General features: G+C 40.6%; 1 protein-coding gene across 3 annotated transcripts; it reads left to right on the top strand.

Moving 5' to 3' along the window:
• Positions 1–311: 311 nt before the first annotated feature.
• UPRT (uracil phosphoribosyltransferase homolog) lies at positions 312–27,868 on the top strand. 3 transcript variants are annotated; one of them, XM_078064767.1, is made up of 8 exons: positions 681–865; positions 7,030–7,078; positions 16,918–16,960; positions 20,768–20,837; positions 22,350–22,412; positions 24,297–24,458; positions 25,551–25,649; positions 27,611–27,868. In XM_078064767.1, the coding sequence occupies exons 1-8, from the start codon at positions 826–828 to the stop codon at positions 27,715–27,717; spliced, it is 633 nt and encodes a 210-aa protein (XP_077920893.1). In that variant the 5' UTR covers positions 681–825; the 3' UTR covers positions 27,718–27,868. The 3 variants fall into 3 exon arrangements, with proteins under 3 accessions (XP_077920891.1, XP_077920892.1, XP_077920893.1); XM_078064765.1 differs by lacking the exon at positions 7,030–7,078 and having other exon boundaries at positions 312–865; XM_078064766.1 differs by lacking the exons at positions 7,030–7,078; positions 24,297–24,458 and having other exon boundaries at positions 312–865.

Genomic DNA, 27,868 nt, shown 5'->3' with positions numbered 1-27,868 from the left:
TCGAAGTATAATCTCTCGGCCAAGACACAAAGTCTAAAACCAATGGGCCTTATATATGTAATCATTTTATCACTCTCCACCGCTAGATTTTTCTGGCTCTACCACACACTCAAAGTTTTGCATACAGAACCCCTAAGGGCTCCCGGAAGACCCTGCCACCAACCAACCCTGGCCTCATCCCGTCCGCCAGGCTAACGTGTGGGAACCCAGGCAGCCCGGGGACTCCAAGGGTTACAAGCAGTTCGCTGGAGAGTGACAGGGAGAGAAGCCAATAGTGTCGAGGCAGGCCGTACGTCCGGTGTGGGCGGGGCAGGGACGCAGCGCGCCGAGGGGAACCTACGGAGGCCCGGGGGTGAGAGGGGCAACCCCGGGTAAGAGTTTGGAAGCGTCCGGGGCGAACAGGAGAGCTGATGAGCATCGGCCCCTTCTCCCTGCCCTCCTGCAGCCTTCGGGGTCGGTAGCCGCAGGGACAGCCCGGGGCCTGGTGTACGGCCATGGACTTACGGTGTTCGGACTCCGTGCCTTGTCACAACCAGAAAGCAAACTCTGTCTCTACCCCAAGCTCCGAGCCGCTGCGACCTGGCGACCTGATCTCAGACCAGGCCGAGGGAAACAGCGCCTCCAAGGCCAAGCCGACTCTCCTCGCAGGGCATGCTCTTTCTAGCGTACCGGCTGAGCTGGGTCCTCCGGCGTGCGGCGCGGCCAGCCTCAACTCAGAGAGCAGCGGTGGCGGTGGCAACTGTGACGCACCAACCAGCGAATCCCTCCTAGAGGACCGCGAAGTCTCCGAGCAGATCGGGGCGCAGCTTAAACTGCTGCCTATGAATGATCAGATCCGGGAGCTGCAGACCATCATCCGGGACAAGTTAGCCGAGATCAGAAGGGGAACGGGACGTGGAGGGTGTCTCAAGGCGGGGGAGGAGGGGACAGGGACTGGAAGTAAAAGGGCTCAGGGGTAACGGTTCGGACTCTGGGAAACTAGTTTGTGCCGATGGGGCAGGGCAGGGTGTCACGTGACTCAGGCCGCCAACCTTGTCTTTCCTAGTCCCTGCGTTTAACATCGCCGGGTAAAAGGAGGAATACTTTTAAGTAGCCCCCGGCTCCCTCTTTGTCTCTTCTGAGCGAATCCTAATCCTCAGCCAGTCCTGGCTGTAAACGCGCCCACGCTATCTGTCCAGTGCTGGTCTATCACCCAGAAATGGTTGCTGCCGAGGTTATGCCCTACCACAAATCACCTCGGGCTCACAAATAGAAATAAAGCAATTTCAAGGGAATTCTGTTGTGCTCAACAAGTTCTCTGGCCGTTTAGTGTTTGCTACTGCAAATATGTCATTTTGCCTAAGGGCTTTTAGTGTTGGAGTTTGGGTTTTGTTGGTCACGTGGAAGCTTATCATTCAACTCTTACCAGGATTCATTTTTGTAAAGTTACAGAACCTCAAATGTTTCCTGCAGAGTTAATGGCGCAAAGGGAACCTAAAGGAATCTTTGGCGCCCCCTCCTAATCCCACAAACAGCCAAGTAAAATCCCACAAATAGCCAAAGAAGTAATGTTAAAATTCTGTCTTGAGGAGATCTCAAAACTCATGTTATGGATGGGGTTTTTCAAGGGAGATATGTACTATGATGAACCACAGCTGGTTTCCATATTGGCAGCACCTTAAATGAGTAGCTACTGCATGTCAAAGCACTCCTTTTTCAGTGGGTGCCTTGATCTTTTAAAATGGCTGCTGGGTCAAGATGTCATTCTCTAAATCATACTGTAGTAACTTTTTCTTCATACTATTGTTAATAGGTTCCCTATTTGTTTCCTGGCCTTCAGTTTTTCTGCCGTCCGCATACTCCCACATATTCCTGAACAATCTTAATATAGAGCTTTGATTACCCTACTCAGCAGCCTTCCTTGGCTTCTTAGAGCCTGTCAATTAAAGTCCAGGGTCCTGACCTTGACATTAAGGCCTCTCTTCATGGTTCCTAGGAACTATTCCGAAACATCCCTGATTCTGCTCTCCTCTGAAATTCTCTTTACTCCTTCCTTTACTCCTTCTCTTCGTTTTCATATCCTACCTATTCTTCAAGATCAAACCCAGCATTCCTCTGTCAAGAAGCTTTCCTTTAATCATTCTTCCTTGCTGATCTTCCCTGGCTTTTTAAATAAAAGATTCACCTTCTGTTTTGTATGTTGTTGTGTATCAGTCTTGTCTCACCTATTAGATGTAATGAATCAATATTGAAAACTACTGTGGTCATGTGATCTAATAGGTGGAAATGGTGATCTTAAAAAGTAGGAGGTACAGGTTTGGTAGTTGCAGTAGGGGAAGCTGAAATAAAACTCATCTGTAGAACAAAGAAAATAGGATGATGAGTCTTGTTCCTGTAGATCAGGAGTTACTGACTTTGACTCTTGGACACCACCGCACCTGTGGATGGGTTTCAGGGCCTTGGTGAACTATCAGAAATGATTTGGGAAATATTCTTCATTATGTGTATTTTAGTAATTGTTTTTAAATAGCATCTTTATTGAGATATAATTTGCATGCCATATAATACACCATTTAAAGTGCACAATTGAGTGGTTTTTAAGTATGTTCATGGCTGTGCACCCATCACCACAATCGATTTTAGAACATCTTCATCACCTCAGCAAGAAAGCCCATACACATGAGCAGTCACTCCCCATTGCCCCTCAACCCACCCAACCACTAATCTCGACAACTGCTAATATACTTTCTGTCTCTGTTCAAAATTGCCTATTCTGGACATTTCATATAAATGGAGTCATATAACATATGGTCTTTTGTGTGACTAGTTTCATTTAGCATAATGTTTTCAAGTGTCATCCACATTGTATCAGTACACCATTCCTTTTTTAGCTGAGTGATATTCCACTGTGTTGATGATATACCACATTTTGTTTATCTGTCCTCAGATGATGGATGTTTGGGTGGTTTCCACTCTTTGGCTATTATGAATAATGCTACTATGAACATTTGCATATGTGCCTTTTTTTAATGGGGTAAGGATTCGTTAGCTTTCATTACATTTCACAAAGGGGTCTTCATGACAATGTAAGGGTAAACTGTTGCTGTAGGATTTGGAGAGGGCATGGAGTTCAGCATTCATATATGACAGCATCAATACTTGATTTTACTGCATTGTTCAGAAAATCCTGGGTTGTATAGTAAATCCGAGTGTAAGTGAAATCTTTTTTTTTTTTTTTCTTTTGTGAGTTTGGAAAGAGACAGCAGGATCCAGAGTGATCTTAGGCAAGATGTTTAGCATCTCTGTGCTTCAGCTTTATCATTTGTTAAATGAGGATGTGGTAATATCTCATGGAACTCCTGGGATGCTGAAACAAGATATTGTCTGAACGTTTGTTACAAACTGTGAAGAGCTGTGCCAGCCGTTGTGTTTTGATTTGTGCATGGTTCTAATTGCATTCATAAGGACCAGGAGACAGTAAAAGGAGTTTACCTATACATAGAACTCACATTCTTTTTTTTTTTTTAACTTTAGAAGATTTTATTTATTTATTTATTAGAGAGAGAGAGAGCACAAGCAGGGGGAGTGGCGGGCAGAGGAAGAGGGAGAAGCAGGCTCCCCACTGAGCAGGGAGCCCGATGCGGGGCTCGATCCCAGGACCCTGGGATCATGACCTGAGGCGAAGGCAGGTGCTTAACCGACTGAGCCATCCAGGCGCTCCTACACGTGAATTTTCTAACTGGCTTTTAGGCCAGGAAGGAGGAGTCACCTCTTTAAACTATGCATACCTTTGTTAATAATGTTTATGGGGCATATCCTAGTAACGTCTCACCAACTAGTCTGTACTCCAGGGAGGCACAAAGAAAATCTGGCCTGGCACAGTACCAGACACATAAGGGAATTAATATTCAATCATTATAAAAAAAATAACCTTCTGAATGACTGAAGCCTGGGTTCTAAGGGAAAATGATAGTTTCTCTTCTTTTTCTACCTGATTTTGAACACTCAGATTAAACTCTGCTTTGAGGTGCAGGTAAATATTGACACTATTTTAACAGCTTTTTAAGAAGGTGCTAGAGATTGTGGCCTTGCTGATTGTATCTGGCAGGTAGTAAAAGCAATATATATATATATTTTTAGTTTTTCACATCAGATTAGTTTTGCTCCAAGTACTTCACTGGGGGGAGGGGGTTTCTGAGGGTGACGGAAGGAGGCAGAAAATCATTTACAAAACATCTGCATACCATGGCAAACCTTGGAGTTATTCTTTATTGTAGTGATCACATTATACAAAATAGCTCTGGAAATAGAGTGTATGTTTTCAGAGCTTTAACTAACCATTAACTCTAAATAAAACATTCCTTTGGTTTAAACCTGCCGGAAAAGCTTTTATGTCCCACTTTGCTTTTACCTGTTGCTTAAAAAAATCAAAATAAAAACCAAACAAAACCATAATAGAACTGAATTTGAGTCTATTTAGTTCTTTTTTCTTAGGTTACCAGGTAAAATACAGGACACCCAGTTAAATTTGAATTCAGATAAACAATGAACTTTTTTTCGTGTATCCTAAACATTGAATGGGACATACTTCTGAAATACAAATTTAACTGGGTGTCCTGTATTTTTATTTGCTGTATCTGGCAACCCTCTGTTAACCCTAACTTCTCCCACCCCAAATGTTGAAAATAATCCTTGTTTTTAATTAATAATTAAAAAAAATTGTTATTTAATTTCTAGTTAATTAAAATATAGTGTAATATTGGTTTCAGGGGTAGAATTTAGTGATTCATCACTTACATATAAAACGCAGTGCTTATCATAACAAGTGTCCTCCTTAATACCCACCACCCATCTAGCCCATCCCCCACCCACCTCTTCCATTAACCCTCAGTTTGTTCTCTGTCCTTAAGAGTCTCTTATGGTTTGTTTCACTCTCTCTTTTTTGCTTTTTTCTCCTTCACATGTGTTCATCTTTTTTGCTTCTTAAATTCCACGTATGAGTGAAATCATACGGTATTTGTCTTTCTCTGACTTATTTTGCTTAGCATAAAACACTCTAGCGCCATCCACCTTGTTGCAAATGGCAAAAATTCATTCTTTTTATGACTGAGTAATATTCCATTGTATGTATATACCACTTCTTTATCCATTCATCGGTTGTTGGGCATTTGGGCTCTTCCCATAGTTTGGCTGTTGTGGATAGTGCTGCGATAAACATCCAGGTGCGTGTACCCCTTCAAATCTATACTTTTGAATCCTTTGGGGAAAATACCTAGGAGTGCAATTGCTGGGTCCTAGGGTAGCTCTATTTTTAACTTTTTGAGGAACCTCCATACTGTTTTCCAGAGTGTCTGCACCAGTTTGCATTCCCACCAACAGTGTAAGAGGGTTCCCCTTTCTCCAAATCCTTGCCAGGATGCAAAGTTGTTGACTTTAGCCATTCTGACAGGTGTGGGGTGGTATCTCATTGTGCTTCTGATTTGTATTTCCCTGATGATGAGTGATGTTGAGCATCTTTTCATGTGTCTGCTGGCCATCTGGATGTCTTCTTTGGAGAAATGCCTATTCATGTCTTCTGCCCATTTTTTAACTGGATTATTTGTGTTTTGAGTGCTGAGTTTTATAAGTTCTTTATAGATTTTGGGTAGTAACCCTTTATCAGATATGTCATTTGAAAATATGTTTTCTTCCTCCAAAGGCTCCCTTTTTTTTTGTTGATTGTTTCCTATGCTGTGCAGAAGCTTTATATCTTTATGAAGTCCCAATAGTTCATTTTTCCTTTTGTTTCCCTTGCCTCAGGAGACGGATCTAGTAAGAAGTTACTACTGCCGATGTCACAGTAGTTAACTGCCAGTGTTCTCCTCTAGGATTTTAATAGTTTAATAGATTTTAATAGTTTCCTTTCTCACATTCAGGTTTTCTGCATTTTGAATTTATTTTGTGTTTGGTGTAAGAAAGAGTTCCAGCTTCATTCTTCTGCATGTTGCTGTCCAGTTTTCCCAAAACCATTATTTGAAGAGACTGTCTTTTTTTCCATTGGATATTCTTTCCTGTTTTATCAAAGATTAGTTGACCACATAGCTGTGGGTCCATTTCTGGGTTCTCTGTTCTGTTCCATTGATCTATGTGTCTGTTTTTGTGCCAGTACCATACTGTCTTGATGATGACAGCTTTGTAATAGAGCTTGATGTCTGGAATCATGATGCCTCCAGCTTTGCTTTTCTTCAGAATTGCTTTGGCTATTCAGGGTCTTTTGTAGTTCCATACAAATTATAGGATTGTTTGTTCTAGCTCTATGAAAAATGCTGGTGGTATTTTGATAGGGATTGCATTAAATGTGTAGGTTGCTTTGGGTACTATAGACATGTTAATAATGTTTGTTCTTCCAATCCATGGCATTGGAATTTTTTCCCATCTCTTTGTGTCTTCCATTTCTTTCTTAAGTTTCTATAGTTTTCAGAGTATAGATCTTTTATCTCGTTGGTTAGGTTTATTCCTAGGTATCTTATGGTTTTGGGTGCATTTGTAAATGGGATGCATTCCTTGATTTCTTTTTCTGCTGCTCCGTTATTGGTGTGTGCATCAGATTTCTATACACTAATTTTATATCTTGCAACTTTGCTGAGTTAATTAATTAATTAATTAATTAATTACATATAAAACGCAGTGCTAATCATAACAAGTGTCTTCCTGGGGCGCCTGGGTGGCTCAGTTGTTGAGCATCTGCCTTCGGCTCGGGTCGTGATCCCGTGGTCCTGGGATCGAGCCCCGCATTGGGCTTCCTGCTCGGCCGGGAGCCTGCTTCTCCCTCTCCTGCTCCCGCTGCTTGTGTTCTGTCTCTCTCTGTGTCAAATAAATAAAATCTTTAAAAAAAAAAAAAATAACAAGTGTCTTCCTTAATACCCACCACCCATCTAGCCCATCCCCCACCCACCTCTTCCATTAACCCTCAGTTTGTTCTCTGTCCTTAAGAGTCTCTTATGGTTTCTTTCATTCTCTCTTTTTGCTTTTTTTTCCCTTCATATATGTTCATCTTTTTTGCTTCCTAAGTTCCACGTTTGACAATGGATCGTGGATCACCACATCAAAAACTAATGAGGTATTGTATGGTGACATAACATAATAAAATTTAAAAATTAAAAAAAAAAATAATAAATTCTCATTTTTCAGGTAGTCCCTTTAAAAAAAAAATTCCACATTTGAGTGAAATCATATGGTATTTGTCTTTCTCCAACTTATTAAAAGTGTAGCACTTTTGTGGTGGAGTCTTTCGGTTTTCTATATAGAGTATCATGTTGTCTACAAGTAGTGACAGTTTGACTTCTTTGCCAATTTGTAAGCCTTTTATTTTTTTGTATGTTGTCTGATTGCTGATCCTAAGACTTCCAGTAGTGTGTTAAATAGTAGTGGTGAGTGTGGACATCCCTGTCTTGTTCCTGACCATAGAGGAAAAGCTCTCAGTGTTTCCCCATTGAGTAGGATATTAGTTGTGGATCTTTCATATATGACCTTTATGATGTTGAGGTATGTTCCCTCTGTTCCTCCTTGTTGGGGGCTTTTTATCAAGAATGGATGCTATATTTTGTCAAATGCTTTTTCTGCATCGATTGAGAGGATCACATGGTTCTTATCCTTTCTTTTATTAATGTGGTGTATCACATTGATTGATTTGTGAATATTGAACCACCCCTGCAGCCGGGAATAGTCCCAGTTGATCGTGGTGAATAATTCTTCTAATGTATTGTTGAATATGATTTGCTAGTATTTTGTTGAGAATTTTTACATCCATGTTCATCAGGGATATGGGCCTGTAATTCTCCTTTTTAGTGGGGTCGTTGTCTGGTTTTGTAATCAAGGTAATGTTGGCTTCATAGAACGAGTTTGGAAGTTTTCTTCCATTTCTATTTTTTGGAACAGTTTGAGAAGAATAGATATTAAACTCTTCTTTAAATATCTGGTAGAATTCGGGTGCCTGGGTGGCTCAGTTGTTTAAGCGACTGCCTTCCGCTCAGGTCATGATCCTGGAGTCCCAGGATCAAGTCCCACTTCGGGCTCCCTGCTCGGCGGGGGGTCTGCTTCTCCTTCTGACCCTCTTCCCTCTCGTGCTCTCTGTCTCTCATTCTCTCTCTCTCAAATAAATAAATAAAATCTTAAAAAAAAAAAATAAATATCTGGTAGAATTCCCCTAGAAAGCCATCTGGCCCTGGACTTTTGTTTGTTAGGAGATTTTTGATTACTGATTCAATTTCTTTACTGGTTATGGGTCTGTTCAAATTTTCTATTTCTTCCTATTTCAGTTTTGGTCATTTGTATGTTTCTAGGAATTTGTCCATTTCTTTCAGATTGCCCAGTTTGTTGGCATATAACTTTTCATAATGTTCTCTTATAATTGTTTCTATTTCTGTGGTGTTTGTTGTGATCTCTCCTCTTTCATTCATGATTTTATTTATTTGGGTTCTTTCTCTTTTCTTTTTGATAAGTCTGGCTAGGGGTTTATCAGTTTTTTTCTTCCAAATATGCAGCTCTTAGTTTCATTGATCTTTTCTAGTTTTTTTGGTTTCTATGTCATTTATTTCTGCTCTAATCTTTATTATTTCCCTTCTTCTGCTGGCTTTAGGCTTTATTTGCTGTTCCTTTTCTAGCTCCTTTAGGTGTATGGTTAGGCTGTGTATTTGAGACTTTTCTTCCTTCTGGAGGTAGGCCTGTATTGCTATATACTTCCCTCTTAGGACCACCTTTGCTACCTCCCAAAGGTTTTGAACTGTTGTATTTTCATTTTCATTTGCTTCCATGTATCATTTTTTTTTCATCTTTAATTTCCTGGTTAACCCATTCATTCTCTAGTTGGATGTTCTTTAAAACCTCCATGTATTTGTGGTCTTTCCAGATTTTTTCTTGTGGTTGACCTCAAGTTTCAAAGCATTGTGGTCTGAAAATACGCATGGCATGAACTCAGTCTTTTTGTACCCGTTGAGGGCTGACTGATTTGTGACCTTGTATGTGATCTATTCTGGAGAATGTTCCATGTGCACTTGAAAAGAATGTGTATTCTGCTCTTTAGGATAAAATGTTCTGAATATGTCTGTTAAGTCCATCTGGTCCAGTGTGTCATTCAAAGCCATTGTTTCCTTCTTGATTTTCTGTTCAGATGGTCTGTGCATTGCTGTAAGTGTGGTGTTAAAATCCCCTACTATTATTGTATTATTATCAATGAGTTTCTTTATATATGTTATTAATTGATTTATATATTTGGGTGCTCCCAAGTTGGGGGCATAAATATTTACAATTGTTACATCTTCTTGATGGATAGACCCCTTAATTATGATATAGTGCCCTTCATCTCTTGTTACAGTCTTTGGTTTAAAATCTAGTTTGTCTGATGTAAGTGTGGCTAAGCTGACTTTCTTTTGATGTCCATTAGCATGATAGATGGTTCTCCATCCCCTCATTTTCAATCTGCAGGTGTCTTTAGGTGTAAAATGAGTCTCTTGTAACTCTTAATGATAGTAAACAAACTGAGGGTTGATGGAGGGAGGTGGTGGGGGGATGGGCTTGATGGGTGATGGGTATTAAGGAGGGCACTTGTTATGATGAGCACTGGGTGTTGTAAGTGATGAACCTCTGAATTCTACTCCTGCAACCAGTATTGTACTTTATGTTAAATAACTAGAATTTATATAAAAATTTGAAAAAAAAGAAATATATGTCTTAATAATGACAGTAAAAGAAATGAGTCTTGTAAGCAGCATATAGATAGATGGATCTTTTTTTTTTTTTATCCATTCTAGTACCCTATGTCTTTTGATTGTAGTATTTAGTCCATTTACTTACAGAGTGATTATTGATAGATAAGAATTGATGGACTCTGAAAAACAAACTGAGGGTACTAGAGGGGAGGGGGGTGGGAGGATGGGTTAGCCTGGTGATGGGTATTAAAGAGGGCACGTACTGAATGGAGCACTGGGTCTTATACACAAACAATGAATCATAGAACACTACATCATAAACTAATGATGTAATGTGTGGTGATTAACATAACATAAGAATAAAAAAAAAGAATGAAAAAAAAGAATTTAGTGCCATTGTATTAACTGTAAAGTTGGTATTTCTGGTGATGTTCTCTGTTCCTTCCTAGTCTTTGTCACTTTTGGTCTTTTTTTTTCCCTACCTAAAGAGGCCCCTTTTATATTTCTTGCAGGGCTGGTTTAGTGGTCATGAACTCCTTTTGTTTTGTCTGTCTGGGAAACTCTCTATCTGTCCTCCTATTCTGAATGACAGCCTTGCTGGATAAAATATTCTTGGCTGCATATTTTTCCCATGCAGCATATTGAACATATCATGGCACTTTCTTCTGGCCAGCCAAGAATTTATGGAGATATCTGTTGGGAACCTGGTCTGTCTTCCCTTATAGGTTAAGGAGTTTTTTTCCCTTACTGCTTTCAGGATTCTTTCCTTGTCTGTGTATTTTGTGAATTTGGCTACGATGTCTTGGTGATCATCAGCTTTTGTTGAATTTAATGGGAGTTCTCTGTGCTTTTTGGATTTCAGTGTCTGTTTATTTCCCCAGATTAGGATAGTTTTCAGCTATAATTTGTTCAAATAAACCTTTTTCTCTCTCTTCTTCTGGGATTCCTATGATAGAAATACTATGCTTCATGGAGTTGCTGAGTTTCCTAAGTCTACATTCATGATCCAATACTTTTCTTTCCGTCTTCTTTTCAGTTTCATTATTTTCCATACTTTTATCTTCTATATCACCGATTTGTTCCTCTGCTTTGTCCATCCTCATTGTCACGGCAACCATTCAGGTTTGCATCTTGGTTGTAGTATTTTTAATTTTGGCCTTACTAGATGTTAGTTCTTTTATCTCTGCAATAAGGGATTCTCTGGTCTTCTATGCTTTTCTCAAGCCCAGCTAGTAGCCATATAATTGTTGATTTGAATTCTGGTTCAGACATCTTACTTGTATCTGTATTGAATAGATCCCTGGCCATGACTTCTTCCTGTTCTTTCTTTTGGGGTGAATTCCTCCACCTTGTCATTTACTGTAGGTCACTGTTTTTTGTGTGTGTGGTTGTTAGGAAAGCCTGTTATATTCCTACTCCTGAGGGTAATGGCTATATTAAGAAGAGGTAAAAAAAAAAAAAAAGCTAGATCCTGTTTCCCCTAGAGTTGAAGCTTTCCAGCAGTCTATGATCAGTAGACTTGGTGCATGTGAGGGATTTGTGCTTGTCTTCTGGGGGGAGGGGCCTGATGCACTGATTCTCTGGTAGATTTGCCCCAGTGGAGGTGCACCTGCAGGGCGTGGGGAGGGGAAGCTGGAGGGTGCTTTGTGCAAGTGGCTCCAACCTCCACTGGGTGGCGCTGTGTTGCTCACTGAAGTAGGTCCGTGCTGATGGGGGGGGGGGAGGGGGGCAGGCAATGGCATAGCTCTGCTCTCTAGTCCCCGGAGCAGAGAGTTCCTGTCCACCACTCTTCAGGAAGCCCTCACAGAAAAGCAAATATTCACCCCTCTTGTGTCCCTGTTGTCTGTCAGGTCCCTGCCTCCAAGCTGTCTACCTGCCAAGCGGTACAGAACTCCTGTGTTTTATCTCAGGCACACGGCTGGGTTTCAAAACTCCAAACTCCGATGTTTAGGGACCTGGTGCATGTGGACCCATGCTGATCCTCTGAGGGAGGGTCTCCCCACACTGCAGATGGTGCCCGTTAGCACGATCGCACAGTGGCTGGAGTTCATGGTGAAGTGCAGCAAAAAGCCGGCACCAAGGTTTGCTGCCCTCAGCAGGTGTCTATGTTCCTGTGCTAATAAATGGGGTCTCACATTGGCATCCGCTAGCTTTTTTGCCCCCCGAGAGGCTGTTCCACCGCCCCAAATGCCCTACAAGAAGGGGAACTGTTTCTCCCTGTGCAACCCACGGGATCCTCAGAGCGCACTGGCCGCTCCGGGGCCTCTGCCCTCCTTTCCCCCAGGAGCACCGCTCTGCCTGCCAGGCTCCACCCAGCAGTGTTCCGGACTTCTAAACCTTCAGACTTTGGGCTCCAATGCTTGTAAAAACTTGCAATAATCAGCCACTCTAGTTTTCCCAGGGAATGAACACCACTCTCTCTCTCTGGGTAAGTCTCTCTCTGGTGCAGTTCCCTGCATGCTGCCTTCTCTCTGTTTCTCTCTCTCTTTCCTCTCTCTGAGATTAAGGCTCCCTCCCCTCCACAGCACCCACAATTCTTTTCTCCCTGTATCACGTCCTACCTCCAGGATGTGGCTTCTTTTCTCTCTAGTTCTCCAGTTTGTTCTCTCACCATTCAGATTGATCTCTCGGGTGTTTGGAAAGTTTTAGTATTTATCTAGCTGTGATTTAGAGACGAGGCAAGCCTAGGGTCCCCCTACCTCTGTGCCATCTTAACTCCCTCCTTGGGCCTTGTTTCTTAAATGATACCTAAATCAGTGCTACTGGGATTTGATTTCAATTCAGTTGTTTTAAGTTATGGGTCAGAGGTTTTGATGTAAAAATTTTTGAAAAGGGTATGTTCTTGTATGTGTTCACTTTTTTTTTTTTTACAAGCCATGTTACAATGGCAGCTTCTCCTTCTTCAGAAGGAGCATTTTAATGATGTTTTCTTATTTGTCTACCAGACTCTATTTCATTCTTTGCATTGTATGTCCATGGCAGTCTGATTTGCAGGGAGAGAAATTAAAATACATCTCAAACTGTCACCTTTAGAAAATATTCCCTTATTAGAGCAAAATAAATAATGGCTTTACTCAGGGACGTGGAATCGGAGAGCTTCAGGCTGGGAAGTACCGTGAGGTACTTCACCTCTGTAAGCCTCACTATTTTCATCACTTAATGGAATCTACCTCTTAAGGTTGTGTGAGGAGTAGATCAGATCATGCACCAAAAGTGCTTAATACTTGGCACCAAGGAAGTTTTTAATAGATAGTGACCTGTGGGAAGGAAGGGAGTAATGTATGAATAATATTAGGTACCTGCTGTAACTTTCAGACCTTTTTAGAAAAGCTTTATATGTACACCTTTGTACACCTAGTGTGCATGTGTAGTTGTTAAAATCGTTCTTGTTAATAAAGGGGAGGAGCTGTCAAGTCTATTCTGAATGAAGAGAAGGAGCGGAGAGTGATCAAATGGCAATTTCTGCTGTAGAAATTGAAGTTGTAATTGTCCCAGGGGAGGACATCATCCAACACACTAGAGAATTCCTCTAGTAGTAGTAGTAGTAGTAGTAGTAGTAGTAGTAGTAGTAGTAGTAAGGACTAGAACGAACAGGGGAGAGGATCTCTACTTGAAGTCTTAATTTTTTAATATTATAAAAACATTCCTCTGTCATAGTTCTGTGATAAGTAAATAGAGTCCAGTGAGATTCAAGAGGTTCCATCTTGGTTTGCATTTGCTATGAGACATGCATGTTTTTAAATATACACAATTGCTGAAGCCTCTAGAATTTTCTTTTTAAAGATTTTATTTCTTTGACAGAGAGTGAGAGAGAGAGAGAGAGAGCACAAGCGGGGAAACAGCGGAGGAAGCAGAAGCAGGCTCCCCGCTGAGCAGGGAGCCCGATGTGATGTGATGCAATGCGATGCCATGCGTGGGACTCGATCCCAGGACACTGGGATCATGACCTGAGCTGAAGGCAGACGCTTAACCGACTGGGCCACCCAGGCACCCTGCCTCTGTAGAAATTTTAAGGTGCTTTCTAGACAGCATTGAGTAGGAAGAGTCAGGCTTACCAAGTCCACATTAAAACGAGGATTTGACTTCCTGTATGATTCTCATTCTTTTGTTGTTTCATTGTGAAGATAATTTTTTAAAATGGCTACCTTTGGCTTTTCATTTTCTTGCTACAGATGTGTGACACATTTGTTGGGGGAGGGGAGTGTCAAGAAAAGTGTATTCGCAGATATGATTAGGTCTGCATTGTTAATACTGTTCGGAGGTTACATAATTTATTTACATATTTATTTTTCAAAGATTTTATTTATTTATTTGACAGAGAGACAGAGACAGCGAGAGAGGGAACACAAGCAGGGGGAGTGGGAGAGGGAGAAGCAGGCTTCCCGCGGAGCAGGGAGCCCGATGCGGGGTTCGATCCGAGGACCCTGGGACCATGACCTGAGCCAAAGGCAGACGCTTAACGACTGAGCCACCCAGGCGCCCCTGGAGGTTGTACAATTTAAAAAAAAAATGCTCAGTTTAACACTAATTAGATTTCCAAGTTCTGAATTAAGAGTGTCTGGATATCGCTGTTTAAATATTTAATATTTGATCATTTGGCTATATTTTAGAATATTCCAGGAATGTGTGTCAGTTTTTGTTGCTTTGTGACAGTTTTGCATTCGATTTTATTTGGGACTGTTATTAGATAGAAAATGATTAAAGTGACTTTCAGAACCTTGTTTTTAGTATGAGAGTTTTTTAAAAAAATGATTTTGAGACAAGTGAATAGAGTTACAATTTGAAAAACAGTGTATGGAGTGAATAAGACCTGGGTTTACACTGAAACTCCTTTCTTAACAAACACTTCAGTGCAGTGTTGGAAAGTAGGGGCTCAGAGAATATGTGCAACTTGTTGATCTGACAAGTATATATCCGTTTTATGAAACTCTAGTGTTAACAGTGTTAAGGATTTAGATGTGAATAATGAAGACCGCTGTGGTTTTCAAAAAATGCAGTCAACTTACCATATTCTAACTGTAGTTTAATTTCTAAATTGATTTAAAGTACACAGTATGGGTCCTGAATAGTGTGGGTCTAAGACGACAGGAAACGGGGTTGGTAATTATTGTTTGTAGCGGGATGACTTGGAGCAGTAAATGCTTTAATTGGAAGTCAAATAGCTATCAAGAGATGACAGTTCCGGCGTGTACTTGTTAGGAGTGTAGAGGAGGTGATGATTATGGAAAAGCTATCTGCTGAGGCTGATATTTTGGGGGAGAATATGAAAGGTGTGAAAATGTCTGATTTTCAGGTAAAATAATAGACTTGCACGACTCTGATCACTTAACCTAATGTGGCTTTTCTATGTAATAAGCTTGTGTGTAACTGTTCAGACATTAAAAACAAATATTTCAGATGTGGTCCCAAGAAATAGTACTGAATAATTCTTATGAAGCAAATCCAGATTTTTCCTCCCTATTGAAAAACTCTTCTGGCCGTCTAGATTGTTTGTATAGGTCTAGCAAACAGAAAGTAGGCTTCAGTATTTATTGTAGTTCACTAGCTTTTATTTCCTTGACAAGCATATTGTGAAGATGAATTCCAGAAATGAAAGGTGCTAGCGTAATAGTGTAGTTTTATTTGAAAACCACAGTACATGAAATAGTCTGTTTCATTTATTTATTTAATTTATTGTTTTTTGGGTATAGTTGACACACAGTGTTCTATTAGTATAAGGTGTACAACCTTATATATATACTATATATACGTATACTGTAGTATATATACATGGAACCACAAGTTTACATGTTATGCTGTGCTCCCAACAAGCGTAGCTACCATCTGTCACCATCCAGCACTATTACAAGATCATGGACTATATTCCTTATGCTGTGCCTTTTATTCCCCTGACTTACTCATTCCATAACTGGGAGCCTGTATCTCCCACTCACCTTCACCCATTTTGCCCATCCCCTATCCCCCTCCCCTCTGGCAACCGTTAGTTTGTTCTTTAAACGCAGCCTGTTTTAAGTGGGCTCTGTGTGTGTGTGTGTGTGTGTGTGTGTGTGTGTGTGTGTGTGTGTGTATAGGTATGTGTGGATAGTTTTCTGAGTTTAGGGAATATTTATATATAAAGAATACAAGCCTATATTCTTGCTATTGCTCAGTTATGGTTCATATTTTAGAGAGTTAATATCTGTAATATGATAGAACTGTGGTTACTCTGAGAAACCAAATGTCATTTGTGTCAGGGGTATTTCATTGCTTTTTCCTGTCAGAAAAAGTAAATGCAGCTCGGGAAAAAAAGGAGTAGTGACTAATGGTATACTGAGATAATACACGCTTGCATATTGCCATTTTGATGCTGTGTTGGGGGAATATTTTAGGTATGCTATGGATAGGCAGATGGGGAATTTTAAGTACATAAACTGTACATCAGTCTGTTCAGTCAAATCATTTAACTTACATGGGAGAAGGGAGTGGAACAATACTAGATTTTTACGTACAGAAAAAAATGTCAGCCTTTTAACATCCCCTTTTGGGTCCGTTAGGTGGGTAGGTGCAACCTTGCATTATTATTACTTGGGCACCTCGGGATATGAAAGTGTTGACCAGAAGGATATGTACAGGAAAATGGCAGAAAGATCTAGGAGATAAAGTATTTGATTGAAAAAAAACAAACAAAAAAAAAACGGGCAAAAGGAACAAATTATCAATACTTTGAGAAAGAGGTCTTGGAAGTTAGGTTATGCATTCTTGAAAACAGTGGCAAAAGTAGAGGATTTATTTGTATCATTCTCATTCCAAAAAGGATTAGAGACAAAGTAGATGGGTTACTTATCTTGGTAATGTGGGTTTTAGATCAAGGTGAATGGAGAGGGAGAATGGGAAGAAGCTGGTTTTCATGCTGCGGAAGTTTTTCTCTTAACTTGAGCTGCGGGCTTGTTGCCATCTTGCAGGGGGAGCTTCATTTGGCTCCCGCTTGGATAATATAGACTTGGGCAGCTCAGTGGGAGACTGCATGATCTTTTCAATTGCTGTCTCTAGTGTTGATACCAAGTAAGCATTTTCAATAATATTTATCAAGTCATTCCATTTAAGTTCCTGTATCCTAGTGAAAAAATATCTTGCTTCAGTGATAGTTTGTACATGTAAGCTTTTAGGCTTTTAGTATGTAATAGGTCTTAATAGCATTGTTACTATATGTATTAAGTAATATTTTCCCGTAAAGCTCTAAGCTGGACTAAAATTTATACTACTTTCTTTCTAGGACAGCCAGTAGAGGGGACTTCATGTTTTCTGCGGATCGTTTGGTAGGTGGAGGCTTTCCATTTTTGTTTCATTGTTCCTAGTGATATAATCATAGTAGGCTAAGTGACTTTTTTGTTCTAGAGAATCCTGGGGGGTGAGAGAGATTGTGCCAAGTAATCATCATCCTGGCAGGCTTCTGAAGTATTGTTTCTACTCGTTCGTTAAAGCTGTGCCTCAATCCCTTTCACCTCAAAGCATTGCCCATGAACTCGTTTTCTGTAATTCTGAGGCACTTCTACCTCTCAAGTGGATCTTGGCAATCCTTAAAGATGTCATCTTAGGGCAGTGAAGTGAAGTACATTGAAAGAAAACCAAAGATGTAAGGAGACCTAGTAGTTACCCTTGTGGTATTCATTTAATACAGAAACACTAATACCCCCTCTTGTAGTTTACCTGGAGGGTTACTTATTTTACCTTTTCTGTACTATCCTCACATGTGAAATACTAAGTTGGGCTGTGTATACTTCCCTCAGGGACTTCCTGTTAAGGATTGGCCAAGCCCAAATCAGTTTATTTATTTATCTATTTTTAAATTTGCAAAGGAGACCTTTTTTTTTAAATTAAAAAAAAAAATTTAAAATTGAAATTCAATTAGCCAACATATAGTACATCATTAGTTTTAGATGGAGAGTTCAGCAGTTCATCAGTTGCATATAACACCCAGGGGCCATCACATCACGTGCCCTCCTTAATGCCCATCACCCAGTTACCCCATCCCCCCACCCACCTCCTCTCCAGCAACCCTCAGTTTGTTTCCTGGAGTCCAGAGCCTCTCATGCTTTGTCTACTTCGCTGATTTCTTCCCATTCAGTTTTCCCTCCCTCCCCCTATGATCCTCTGCGCTGTTTCTTATATTCCACACATAGGAGTGAAAGCATATGATACATGTCTTTCTCTGCTTGACTTATTTCGCTCAGCATAATACTCTCCAGTTCCATCCACATCGATGTCAATGGTCAGTGTTCATCCTTTCTGATAAGCCCAATTCAGTTTAGCTAGTGAGGTCTGAGAGGATCTCAGGCCGAATTGGGTTGTTTTCAGGTAAAGCACTGCATTTCCTTCTTGTGTTTCCATCTAAGTGTGCTCAGTGCTTGAAATAAGGTTGACACATCTTCTGCTGTGCTATTAGTATTCATCTGTTGATGAAGTGTATACTGAACTCGAGTCAGGCCCTGGGCTGGGCTGTGTTGCAGGGGCAGGCGATAACAGCAGTACAGAATACAGACATTGTCCCTGATCTCATGGAGTTTACATTCGAAATGCTGTTGGCAGTATTTAGTGTGGGAAAGAAAGAAAAGTGGCTTGTTATCCTCACAGGTGTAATCAGAGAATAGAGGATAGATTATTAAAGGGAACCCGATGGGGAAAAGGCGTGAAACTTTTCATTTGGATGTTCCCCGGGGAAAATACTAATTCCAAAGGAGTGTAGGCAGCTCCTGTTGTGCTTTTGGCTTTAAGTGTTTCTGGTCCAGAGGCCACTTCTCTTTACAATCGTTTGAGCTTCCGGGGGCAGTGATAACCCTTGGATTGCATCAAGGTCAGTGTATTTGGCACTCCTGGAGTGATAGGTCATTCTGTCTTTATGGTTTTTTTCTTAAGATTTTATTTTATTTGATTATTTGAGAGCACAAGCAGGGAGAGCGGCAGGCCCAGGGAGCAGGAGAAGCAGGCTCTCTGCTGAGAAGGGAGCCCGACGCGGGGCTCGATCCCAGGACGCTGGGATCATGACCTGAGCCGAAGGCAGACGCTTAACGACTGAGCCACCCAGGCGCCCCTGTCTTTATGCTTTTATCAAACCAAAGGAACGGGTTCAAGGAGGAAGGAACCTGTGTCATTGGCTGCTGTGGAGAAAACAGAAGTGTTGGTGTTCATTAGTAGAAAATGGTTCCTCTTTCTTTTGCTTTCTTTGCCTTTTGTCTATAGAAGGTAGGAGTTAAGTTCATGGTTATTGTAAAATGCTTGCTTGAAAGGGCAGGTATTATATCTTAATCAAATCAGATAATAAGGACCCATGACAATTGACATGAAGGAATGGTAATTTGGACCTCTCTATTCTCTGCAGTTGGCTTTGAAGGTTCTGATACTGGGAGAGTGTGGAGGGTCTTTTGTGGTTGTGGTAGGGACTGGAGCTATTTAGGTTTCTGGTATTGAGGATTTCTAGTACACTGTCTGTTGGGTCCCATTATAGGTGACATTAATTCTATCCTGGATTTGTCAGGATTGGCTTCCCTGGCACTCAGATCTTGAGTTCTTTCTATTTAGTCACCCTTCTGCTGGTTTTATGTTCTCCTGTAAGGCTTGGACATACTAATTTCTGTCCCAGAGTTGCAGGAGACGGGCAGGAGGTAAGACTCTCTAGAAAGAGTGTTACTGGGAGGGGCGCCCGGGTAGCTCAGTCCATTAAGTGCCTGACTCTTGATTTGGGCTCAGGTCGTGATCTCAGGGTCGTGAGATAGAGTCCTATGTCGAGCTCCATACTCAGTGGGGAGTCTGCATGAGACTCTCCCTCTCCCTCTGCCCACTTCCTCCCCCCACCCATGCTCTCTCTCTCAAATAAATATATAAATCTTAAAAAAAAAAAAAAAAAGACGGGTGTTACTAGGAGATCTAGGCTATCCAAAGAAAAGGATCCTTTTCTTCCCTTCAACTTGTTCCTAAGAAACATTCACCTCGGGGCGCTTGGGTGGCTCAGATGGTTAAGCGTCTGCCTTCAGCTCAGGTCATGATCCTGGGGTCCTGGGATCGAGCCCCGCATCGGGCTCCCTGCTCGGCGGGAAGCCTGCTTCTCCCTCTCCCACTCCCCCTGCTTGTGTTCCCTCTCTCGCTGTGTCTCTCTCTGTCAAATAAATAAATAAAATCTTAAAAAAAAGAAAAGAAACACTCACCTCCACAGAAGGTGGTGGCTAGAGATGAGTATGCATACATACACAGTATTCATCAGGTTCCTGGGCCCTCTGGTGCTTCACGCTGACAAAGTGCTGGCCCATTTAGCATTGATCATTTTAATGGCAGCAAGGTGTTGTGTTGTGATGACAGAGCATGGTATTTCTCCCTGCTTTTCCTAATTCTTAATCAATAATGTAATATTGATTAGAGAAAATGTGCATTGCAGACTCAGCACTGCCTTAATTGTAGTAGGCTCTGGGTGCTCATAGGAATATCATATCTGGGTTTTGGAGGCTGTTCCTAGTAGCTCTGATGGATTCCTTCCTCTGTACCACACATTAAGATCGTTAGGAGCCTTTTTTTTTTTTTTTTTTTTTTTTTTTAAAGCCAAGAAGCCCCAGTGCGTTCTACTGGCACCTACTTCAAGCTCAGGAAATTGATTCAGCCCCATCCATTCATTTATTTCCTCCTGAGAGGTTTCAGGTTTTATTTGCATTATGGCGAGCCTTTGTTAAAAACAATCCAACTTAATTTCAAAGTACCGAACAAGGCAGAGCAGTTCCCAGTGGGCACTATTTTCAGAGTTACCAGAAGTGTATTACTTCCAAGGATGACTCTTGCCACTTGTAGTTTCGCATCTCTCATAATACCAGCTGGACTAACTGAATGAGAATCAGAAGGCATACTTGAGCCTTTTGGTGGCAATCATGCGCCTACCCGAGGTTGGATACCTAGCAGCAAGCAGCCTAGCTTTTGGATCTATTTCTGCATCTAACCTGTGATAGGGGGCCCCCTTCCTACCTCCACAAGCTAAACCCTCTCCCATTGTGTTACTGACTTTGTGCCTAGTGTTCAGCTCCTGAAGCTAACAGCTAACACTAGACCTAGCAGGTACTCAACTTCTTCTTCTTTTGACTCTTTAGATCAGACTTGTTGTGGAAGAGGGATTGAATCAGCTGCCATATAAAGAATGCATGGTGACCACCCCAACAGGTAACCAGGGCTGTTACTCTCAGATTCTCTTCCTGAAAATTCTGCGAATTAGGGGGAAAATGGGGGAAAAAAAAAAGCAGTCATTTTACTGTGATTTATCTACCATGAGGTTGAGAATACTTTTTCTTCTTCCTCCTCTTCTTCTTTTTCTTCTTCTTTTTAATTTTCAGTTCTCTTGTGAAGTTTTATCCTGGTTCTTAATTTATAGAGCTTTTTGTATGTGTGTATGTATGTCTGAGGAATATTAACTTTTGTTTGCAATAAATGCTTCAGGGGCGCCTGGGTGGCTCAGTCAGTAAGCGTCTGCCTTCGGCTCAGGTCATGATCTCAGGGTCCTGGGATCGAGCCCCGCATCGGGCTCCCTGCTCAGCGGGAAGCCTGCTTCTCCCTCTCCCACTCCCCCTGCTTGTGTTCCTGCTCTCGCTATCTCTCTGTCTGTCAAATAAATACATAAAAATCTTTAAAATAAATAAATAAATAAATAAATAAATGCTTCAAATTGTTTCCTTAAAAAAAAAAAAAAAAGCAGCCTGAGCAAATCAGTATGCAAAATAAGGAGTCTAGGTGTAGCTGTTCTTTTCAACAACTTAATAAACTCAGAGCCATTTAGTAAAGAAATTTATGTGGATGACTTTTTGTTAATGGCTTGCTTGTCAGTTCAAGTTCAAGGTTAATAAATATTCTTTAGCATGCAAGTGTTGCCTTTGATGACAGCCCATTGGGACCAGAGTTAAGAATTGCTGGCAGCTTATCTTCACCTCTGTGGGGAAGCTGCTGGTATTAATAAATGGGTGGGTTGGTTTGGCATTGAAACTCCAGGTAAAAGAATGAGAAGTAAAAAAGACAAAGAAAACTAAAAATGATGAGATCCGGAGAGAGTACTTTGTTTTACTCTAATAGAACACAGCTGAAGATCCCTATTTCAGGGATTTGAAATTCCGAGAGAACCAAATGTTCTCTAGTAAATAATGGAAGCTGTTCTATTCAAAGGTTGACTTTATGAAAATTAGGGCCTGAGCTTGTTGCATCATAATTGATCCAAATTCAGGATGACACCAAGGGCTGAACATGTCTTGGTAACGACTTCAGCCTTTGTCTTCTGCTTTTTAAGGCAGAATGGAAGCTCATAAAAAGGGCTGGAATGAAGGAGGCTCTCTGCTGTGCCTCACGGTGAGGTCCCAGTTTGAACTGATGGGGTTTATAGCCCTCAGAGTGTGATGATTTCCCTCTGCATTCAATTTGAGGAATGTGTGTGTGAATATCATGCTATCATAAGTCCTGTTCCTACTTGAAGCCCGCGTCTCCCAATTATCCCCGCAGGTTTCTTGTGAAGATTGAAGAAATAACGGAAAAATCATGACTTCTCATTACTTTCACAGGGAACCTAAGAGGTTATACACTGTCTAGACAAGGGTTGCTCTGTACCCATTGGCTTTAAATTATAGGCACTTTAAAAATAAGTGGATTGCTCTGGTAATGAGAGATAAATTCTTTGATTTTATTCCCCCACAGGGTACAAGTATGAAGGAGTGAAATTTGAGAAGGGAAATTGTGGGGTCAGCATAATGAGAAGCGGTAGGTTTGCATATGTGTGATTCTTGTCTCTTTGCACGCAGAGAAACAATTATTTTTCCAGGAGAGAGGTGAGCTTGTCTGTCATAATTGCAGCCTGCCTTGACTTAAATCTCACCACCTGTGTTGTCTGTTATCACGGTGCCTTGGATCATGGCCTGTGTGTTGCTAAGTTTGACTAATTTTAACTGCAGAGCATCTACTCTAGTGGCCTATCCCCCCCCCCCCCCCGCCCCGGCAAGCCAGCCTTCAGAGAGATTCAGGGTAGGATAGGAGGATGAGATGGTGCTCTCTTGGGGAGAACAGGGCAGCTTGAAGACTGATGGAATATGGCACAAATTCAGGCCCGTGGAACTTTGAATACCTGACTGGAGAAATACATATTTTTAAAATTTCTTTTGTAGGGAACAGTCCTATCCTATTGGGAGCTGGACTGAATGACTTATTTAGTGTTTTTAGTTTTATATTTGATGTGTATGTGACCATATGGCAAAAGCACTTAACTGTTACTGACTCTAGGTATTTCCAGTTGCTGGTCTTATAAATGTTGTATTTGTGTTTGAGTCCAACTGATTACTCTTTTAAACCCACCTTTGTGCAACAAAATCACATGCCTGTAATTAGAATATCTACTTGTTCCATGGGGATGATTACTTCCATTTGGCAACTAAGTAAATAAATAAATTTTTGCACAAGATCCAAGGTTCGGTGGAAGCTTCACTTACTTGCACTGGAGACAAATGGATTTATTTTTCCCATATAAGCATTGCTTTTTCTCTGGCTGTGAATTTCTGTTTGTGAGCAGTTGAATACCTTAAGTAGAATAGGAGCTTTAAGCTCCCTTTTTTTTAGTAGAAGGTAGCTTTTAAGCAATGAAAGGATTTTCAGGACAATGTTACTTAACCTTTTAAAACTGGTGAAGACAATGGAGATGGGCTTTTAGGGCATTTTTTCTTTTTAGTTTAGTCCAGTTCCTGCCCTAAAGGTAGCAGCATCCTCACACCCCTAGTCTATAGCAGATGACCTTGGGGTAATGGATAGACAGCATTGTTTTTTAACCTTATTAGCTATTGGTTGATTTTCATATATACTAGAAACTGTTTTTATGTTTACACCAGTGATGGAAACTTTCCTCTTAAAATAAATGCAAGTGAAAATAGTTTAAGAAAAATGTTAAGTAAATAACAGTACAGATAGAATTCGGATCTAGCCTAAAATCTGGAAGATGGTATGAGAATGATTCCCTTTTGGCAAACACTTCCTTAAAGGAATTTAGCCCAAAAAAATACCTGTGTTCAGAAACCAAGGGGGTAGTAGTAGTGTTGGTTATGGTTCTTGGAGGAGGGGAGGGAAGGAGCAATATACTTTTTCACTGTTTGCCAGCAAACTTCTGCGATTGGAGGCATTGCTGGGGCGTAGTGCTATCTCCTGATGCCACTTTGGTCTGTAGCCCGATTCTTCCATAAATCTTCTGTATTTTTTTTTTTCAGATGAAAATAACAGGTTGAGGTGGTTTAAAGGCTTCCTTAAAATAATAGGAGTAAAATGGTCCTGATAGTGGAAAAGCTCAGGGAGCAGCCCAACAAAACACTTTATTTTTTGTATTTCATGGAAGCGTGACAGCTCTACAACTTGAAAGCCAGCAATAAAACTAGTTTATCCTACTTTCATTGACCAGCCCTTAATCTGGTTTAATTGACCTGCACTAAGTATAAAATAAGAGCATATCAGAAGTAAAAGCTCTTAGCTTAAGAAGAATTGCTCCCATCTTGACAGTGTCCTTCTTATATTAATAATAGTCACACACTCTGCTTTGGCCTATTTTTGGACTTTAATTCTGTCTCCCCCAACCCTTTGTTTCCCTTTTGAAAATTTTCCTTCTTCGAGGTGAGGCAATGGAACAAGGTTTACGAGACTGCTGTCGATCCATACGAATTGGAAAGATCCTGATTCAGAGTGATGAAGAGACACAAAGAGCCAAAGTATATTATGCCAAGTTCCCCCCAGACATTTACCGCAGAAAAGTCCTTCTGATGTATCCAATTCTCAGTGAGTGGCTGGAGTTTAATTTGTATACTTTGCTTAGGGTTTAAATCAGTTCAACTTGGTGACTACCTTTTAGGTACCCCTTACATAAAGGCAAAACCATTTCTCAATGTGTTTTTCTCAGTTGGATTTGGAGTTGCCCTGGGCAGTTCACTGGGGAATTTTTATTGTATAATAAGAGAGTATACATTGTCTAAATAAGCTTTATTAGCTCCAAAGAGCTTTTGTTTTAAAATGAATGAAAACACTGAAGCAAAGGATCTAATGAGGCAAAATATATAGAACACAGAAAATATATTGAGGGGTGCCTGGGTGGCTCAGTCGTTAAGTATCTGCCTTCGGCTCAGGTCATGATCCCAGAGTCCTGGGATCGAGCCCCGCATCGGGCTCCCTGCTCGGTGGGGAGCCTGCTTTTCCCTCTCCCTCTGCCTGCCGCTCCCCCTGCTTGTGTTCCCTCTCTCGCTGTGTCTCTCTCTGTCAAATAAATAAATAAAGTCTTTAAAAAAAGAAAAGAAAATATATCGAAATATGTCCCTTCTCTAGCCCAATTAATATAGCAATGAATTTCTCAAGGATTTATCCTCTCTGAAAGTAATATTTTTTTCTGTTCTGTGTTATAAGCTTATTCAGATCCCACACGGTATTGTCTCCCAGGGTCTGTGGTGGAGGGTGGGTGTCAAATTTGATATCTCAAATACTCAATGAATTTGGGGTTTGATGTGAATTTGAAAACTGAAAAGTGTGTGTGTCATGTCCATTATTGAAAATAATATCATGGATGGGGCGCCTGGGTGGCTCAGTCAGTTAAGTGTCCGACTCTTGGTTCTGGCTCAGGTCATGATCTCAGGGTCATGAGATCGAGCCCAGCATCAGGCTCCTGTCTCTCTCTGTTTCTCTCTCTCTCTCTCGGATAAATAAAGAGATAAATAAACAAAATCTCTAAAAAAAAGAAAAGAGAACGTCATTGATAAAGAACAGGCACCTTCAAATGGAGCTTTGCCTAGTGTCAAATTGCCTTTACTTCAAAGAAACTTCAAAGCCGTTTTGAGATAAATGTTACAGTTGCTAATGCATTTGGTTGTCATTTGATTTCAGGCACTGGAAATACTGTAATTGAAGCTGTAAAGGTCCTTATAGAACACGGAGTTCAACCCAGTGTTATCATCCTACTCAGTCTGTTCTCTACTCCACGTGGTGAGTTCAGCATGACTGGGGCTCCAGATGAGCATGGGTTGGGTCAGTGTGTATCTATCCAGACTCTCATTGTGAAGAAAATTGCTTCTTCCACATTAAATCTAAATCGAATTTTGGTAGTTTATCATCTCTAAGCTTAGTGATAAAGTATTTTTATACCATTCTCATGTTCAAATTCAAATGGAAAAGTATGAACTAACCTCTTTGAAGGGGATTGTAATTGTTTTCCTGGTATCCCTGTTTGGGTAGAGCCTGCACATGGCTACAATGTCCCTGTTTCTCCTGACTGCTCACCTGAGCCTGAGACCTGCTCCCAAACAGCAAGAAACTTGAGGCTCTGGTTAGCCCTGTGGTCTTGCTGCATAAACTTCGCAGCATGAAGCAAAGAGCGGTTGTTTTCTAAGTTCTGCCTCTGCTCAGAGGGCATAAAGGGTAGAACCGTGTGTTCTCCATTTCCTCGGGAAGGTAAACCTAATGTAAGGCCCCAGTGTTTGGCCATACAATCTAGGACAATTGTGAAAGTGTCCTAAGAAAATAATCATACACGCATGTAGAAATTTAGCCCTTAGGGTATTCACTGCAGAGTTATTTGTAGTATGAGAAAAAATTTGAAAGTATATAAACGACTTACAACAAGAAATGGTTAAATAAATATACATTCAAAGGATGTAATATTATGTAACTGTTAAATCATGTTTTTGAAAAATATTTAATAACATCGAAAAACCTACATGTAAACATAAAAAAGCATGTTAAAAAATAACAGCATTAAAATAACGTAAAATGTTATCACCAACTTTAGAGGCGACTAATGCAAATTATGACTATTATGACTACCAAAATCAGACTTGGATTTAACATAGAACCTAATAAGTCTTTCCTTAGCATGAGAGATTAGACAGATGCACGATACTATTTCAATTTTCATTTTAAAATACATACTATATTAATGGTGGCTCTCATAGGATGCTGGGACTCTAAGCAATTCATTTTATTTTTTTAAGCTTTTTTTTTTGGTATTTTCCAAATGTTTGACAATGAATTTGTATTTGTTTCCTAACTGAAAAGAAAGAGAAATATGTGGCTTATGCTTAGGGTGTTTCCTCATTTCCAAAGGTTCCCAGTCTCAGTCAACCTTGAAGGGGCTACAGGGTCTCCAGTTGGGAGGGCTGCTTTCCGTAGGCCATTGTTTATTTTGTTGTTTCATAATAAAAATTCGCCTGCAGTTCAAATGTTGATGGTGACAATGGGCAATTTGCTTGGTCATCTGTTTATATATAGCAGAGGTGGCACTGTAAACATTGAGATAACCAAATAATGACTGGGTTTCCTGCCTTTGGAAGTAGAAAAGTTAACTCTTAGTTCTAAGAGTGTACATTAGAGTGGTGTACTATTCTTTGACATTGTAGATGAACAAATCTTATTTTGTGGCAGCATTGCTATGGTTTTTTAGTTTGGCGAGGGTCCTAGCTCGTCCCTTTCCCTGCAACCCCCAAAGCTAGAGTCCTAAGTTCTAAAAGCTAGCTCACTCTGACATCCAAAGGAGTTTTTACACTTGTTTCACAGTGTTCCAGTTGAGAAGCCATCATCTTATATATGATCCTGTTTCTGGAAGGGATTGTAGTCTCTCTGTTCCAGCTGCCTTTAAAATGAAACAAAACAAAGACTCTTCAGGGAGAAAGTTGCTGTAACTGAATGTATTTTTAAAGTCTTGGATATATAACAATTTGATTCTAAGAATTTATTAGTGAATGAGTGGAGTCACAGTGTGATGATTGTCAAAGCTTTTCAGATATCAGACATATAAACTCGGAGAGTAATCCAGTCTGACTAGGTATTTAAAGGTCATTGCTTTCTGTCTTCTGTCTGTATTATACCCAATGATTATAAAATTTCTGAATTCCAGCTAACGTTACCAAAAAGTCATGCCATAACAGTAATTCTCCTTTTATTTTTTGAAGGTGCCAAATCAATCATTCAGGAGTTTCCAGAGATCACAATTTTAACTACTGAAGTTCATCCTGTCGCACCTACACATTTTGGACAGAAATACTTTGGGACAGACTGAGTTACCAAAGGAAAATTAATGATCTTGTGTACTATTATAGTTAATGTTCTGAGTTTCTACTTGTTTTACTAATTCACTTGAGGAATGGCAGAGGAAATTACGTTTTGTAACTTGGAAGTGGGTACAGTAAAAAGGAAATATTTGAGATTTA

Source organism: Halichoerus grypus, chromosome X, assembly GCF_964656455.1.
Source record: "Halichoerus grypus chromosome X, mHalGry1.hap1.1, whole genome shotgun sequence".
NCBI classification, from domain to species: Eukaryota; Metazoa; Chordata; class Mammalia; order Carnivora; family Phocidae; genus Halichoerus; species Halichoerus grypus.
Note: the sequence above shows the minus strand (reverse complement) of the source record. Positions and strands in the feature narration are given on the sequence as shown.

What these genes read in the sequence shown, in the direction of transcription:
- UPRT (XM_078064765.1), top strand. Translation starts at nt 495, where the DNA reads ATGGACTTACGGTGTTCGGACTCCGTGCCTTGTCACAACCAGAAAGCA. An exon ending in TGTTTTCTGCGGATCGTTTG is followed by an intron (nt 16,961 to 20,767) that starts GTAGGTGGAGGC and finishes TTGACTCTTTAG; the next exon opens with ATCAGACTTGTTGTGGAAGA. An exon ending in TCTGTTCTCTACTCCACGTG is followed by an intron (nt 25,650 to 27,610) that starts GTGAGTTCAGCA and finishes TATTTTTTGAAG; the next exon opens with GTGCCAAATCAATCATTCAG.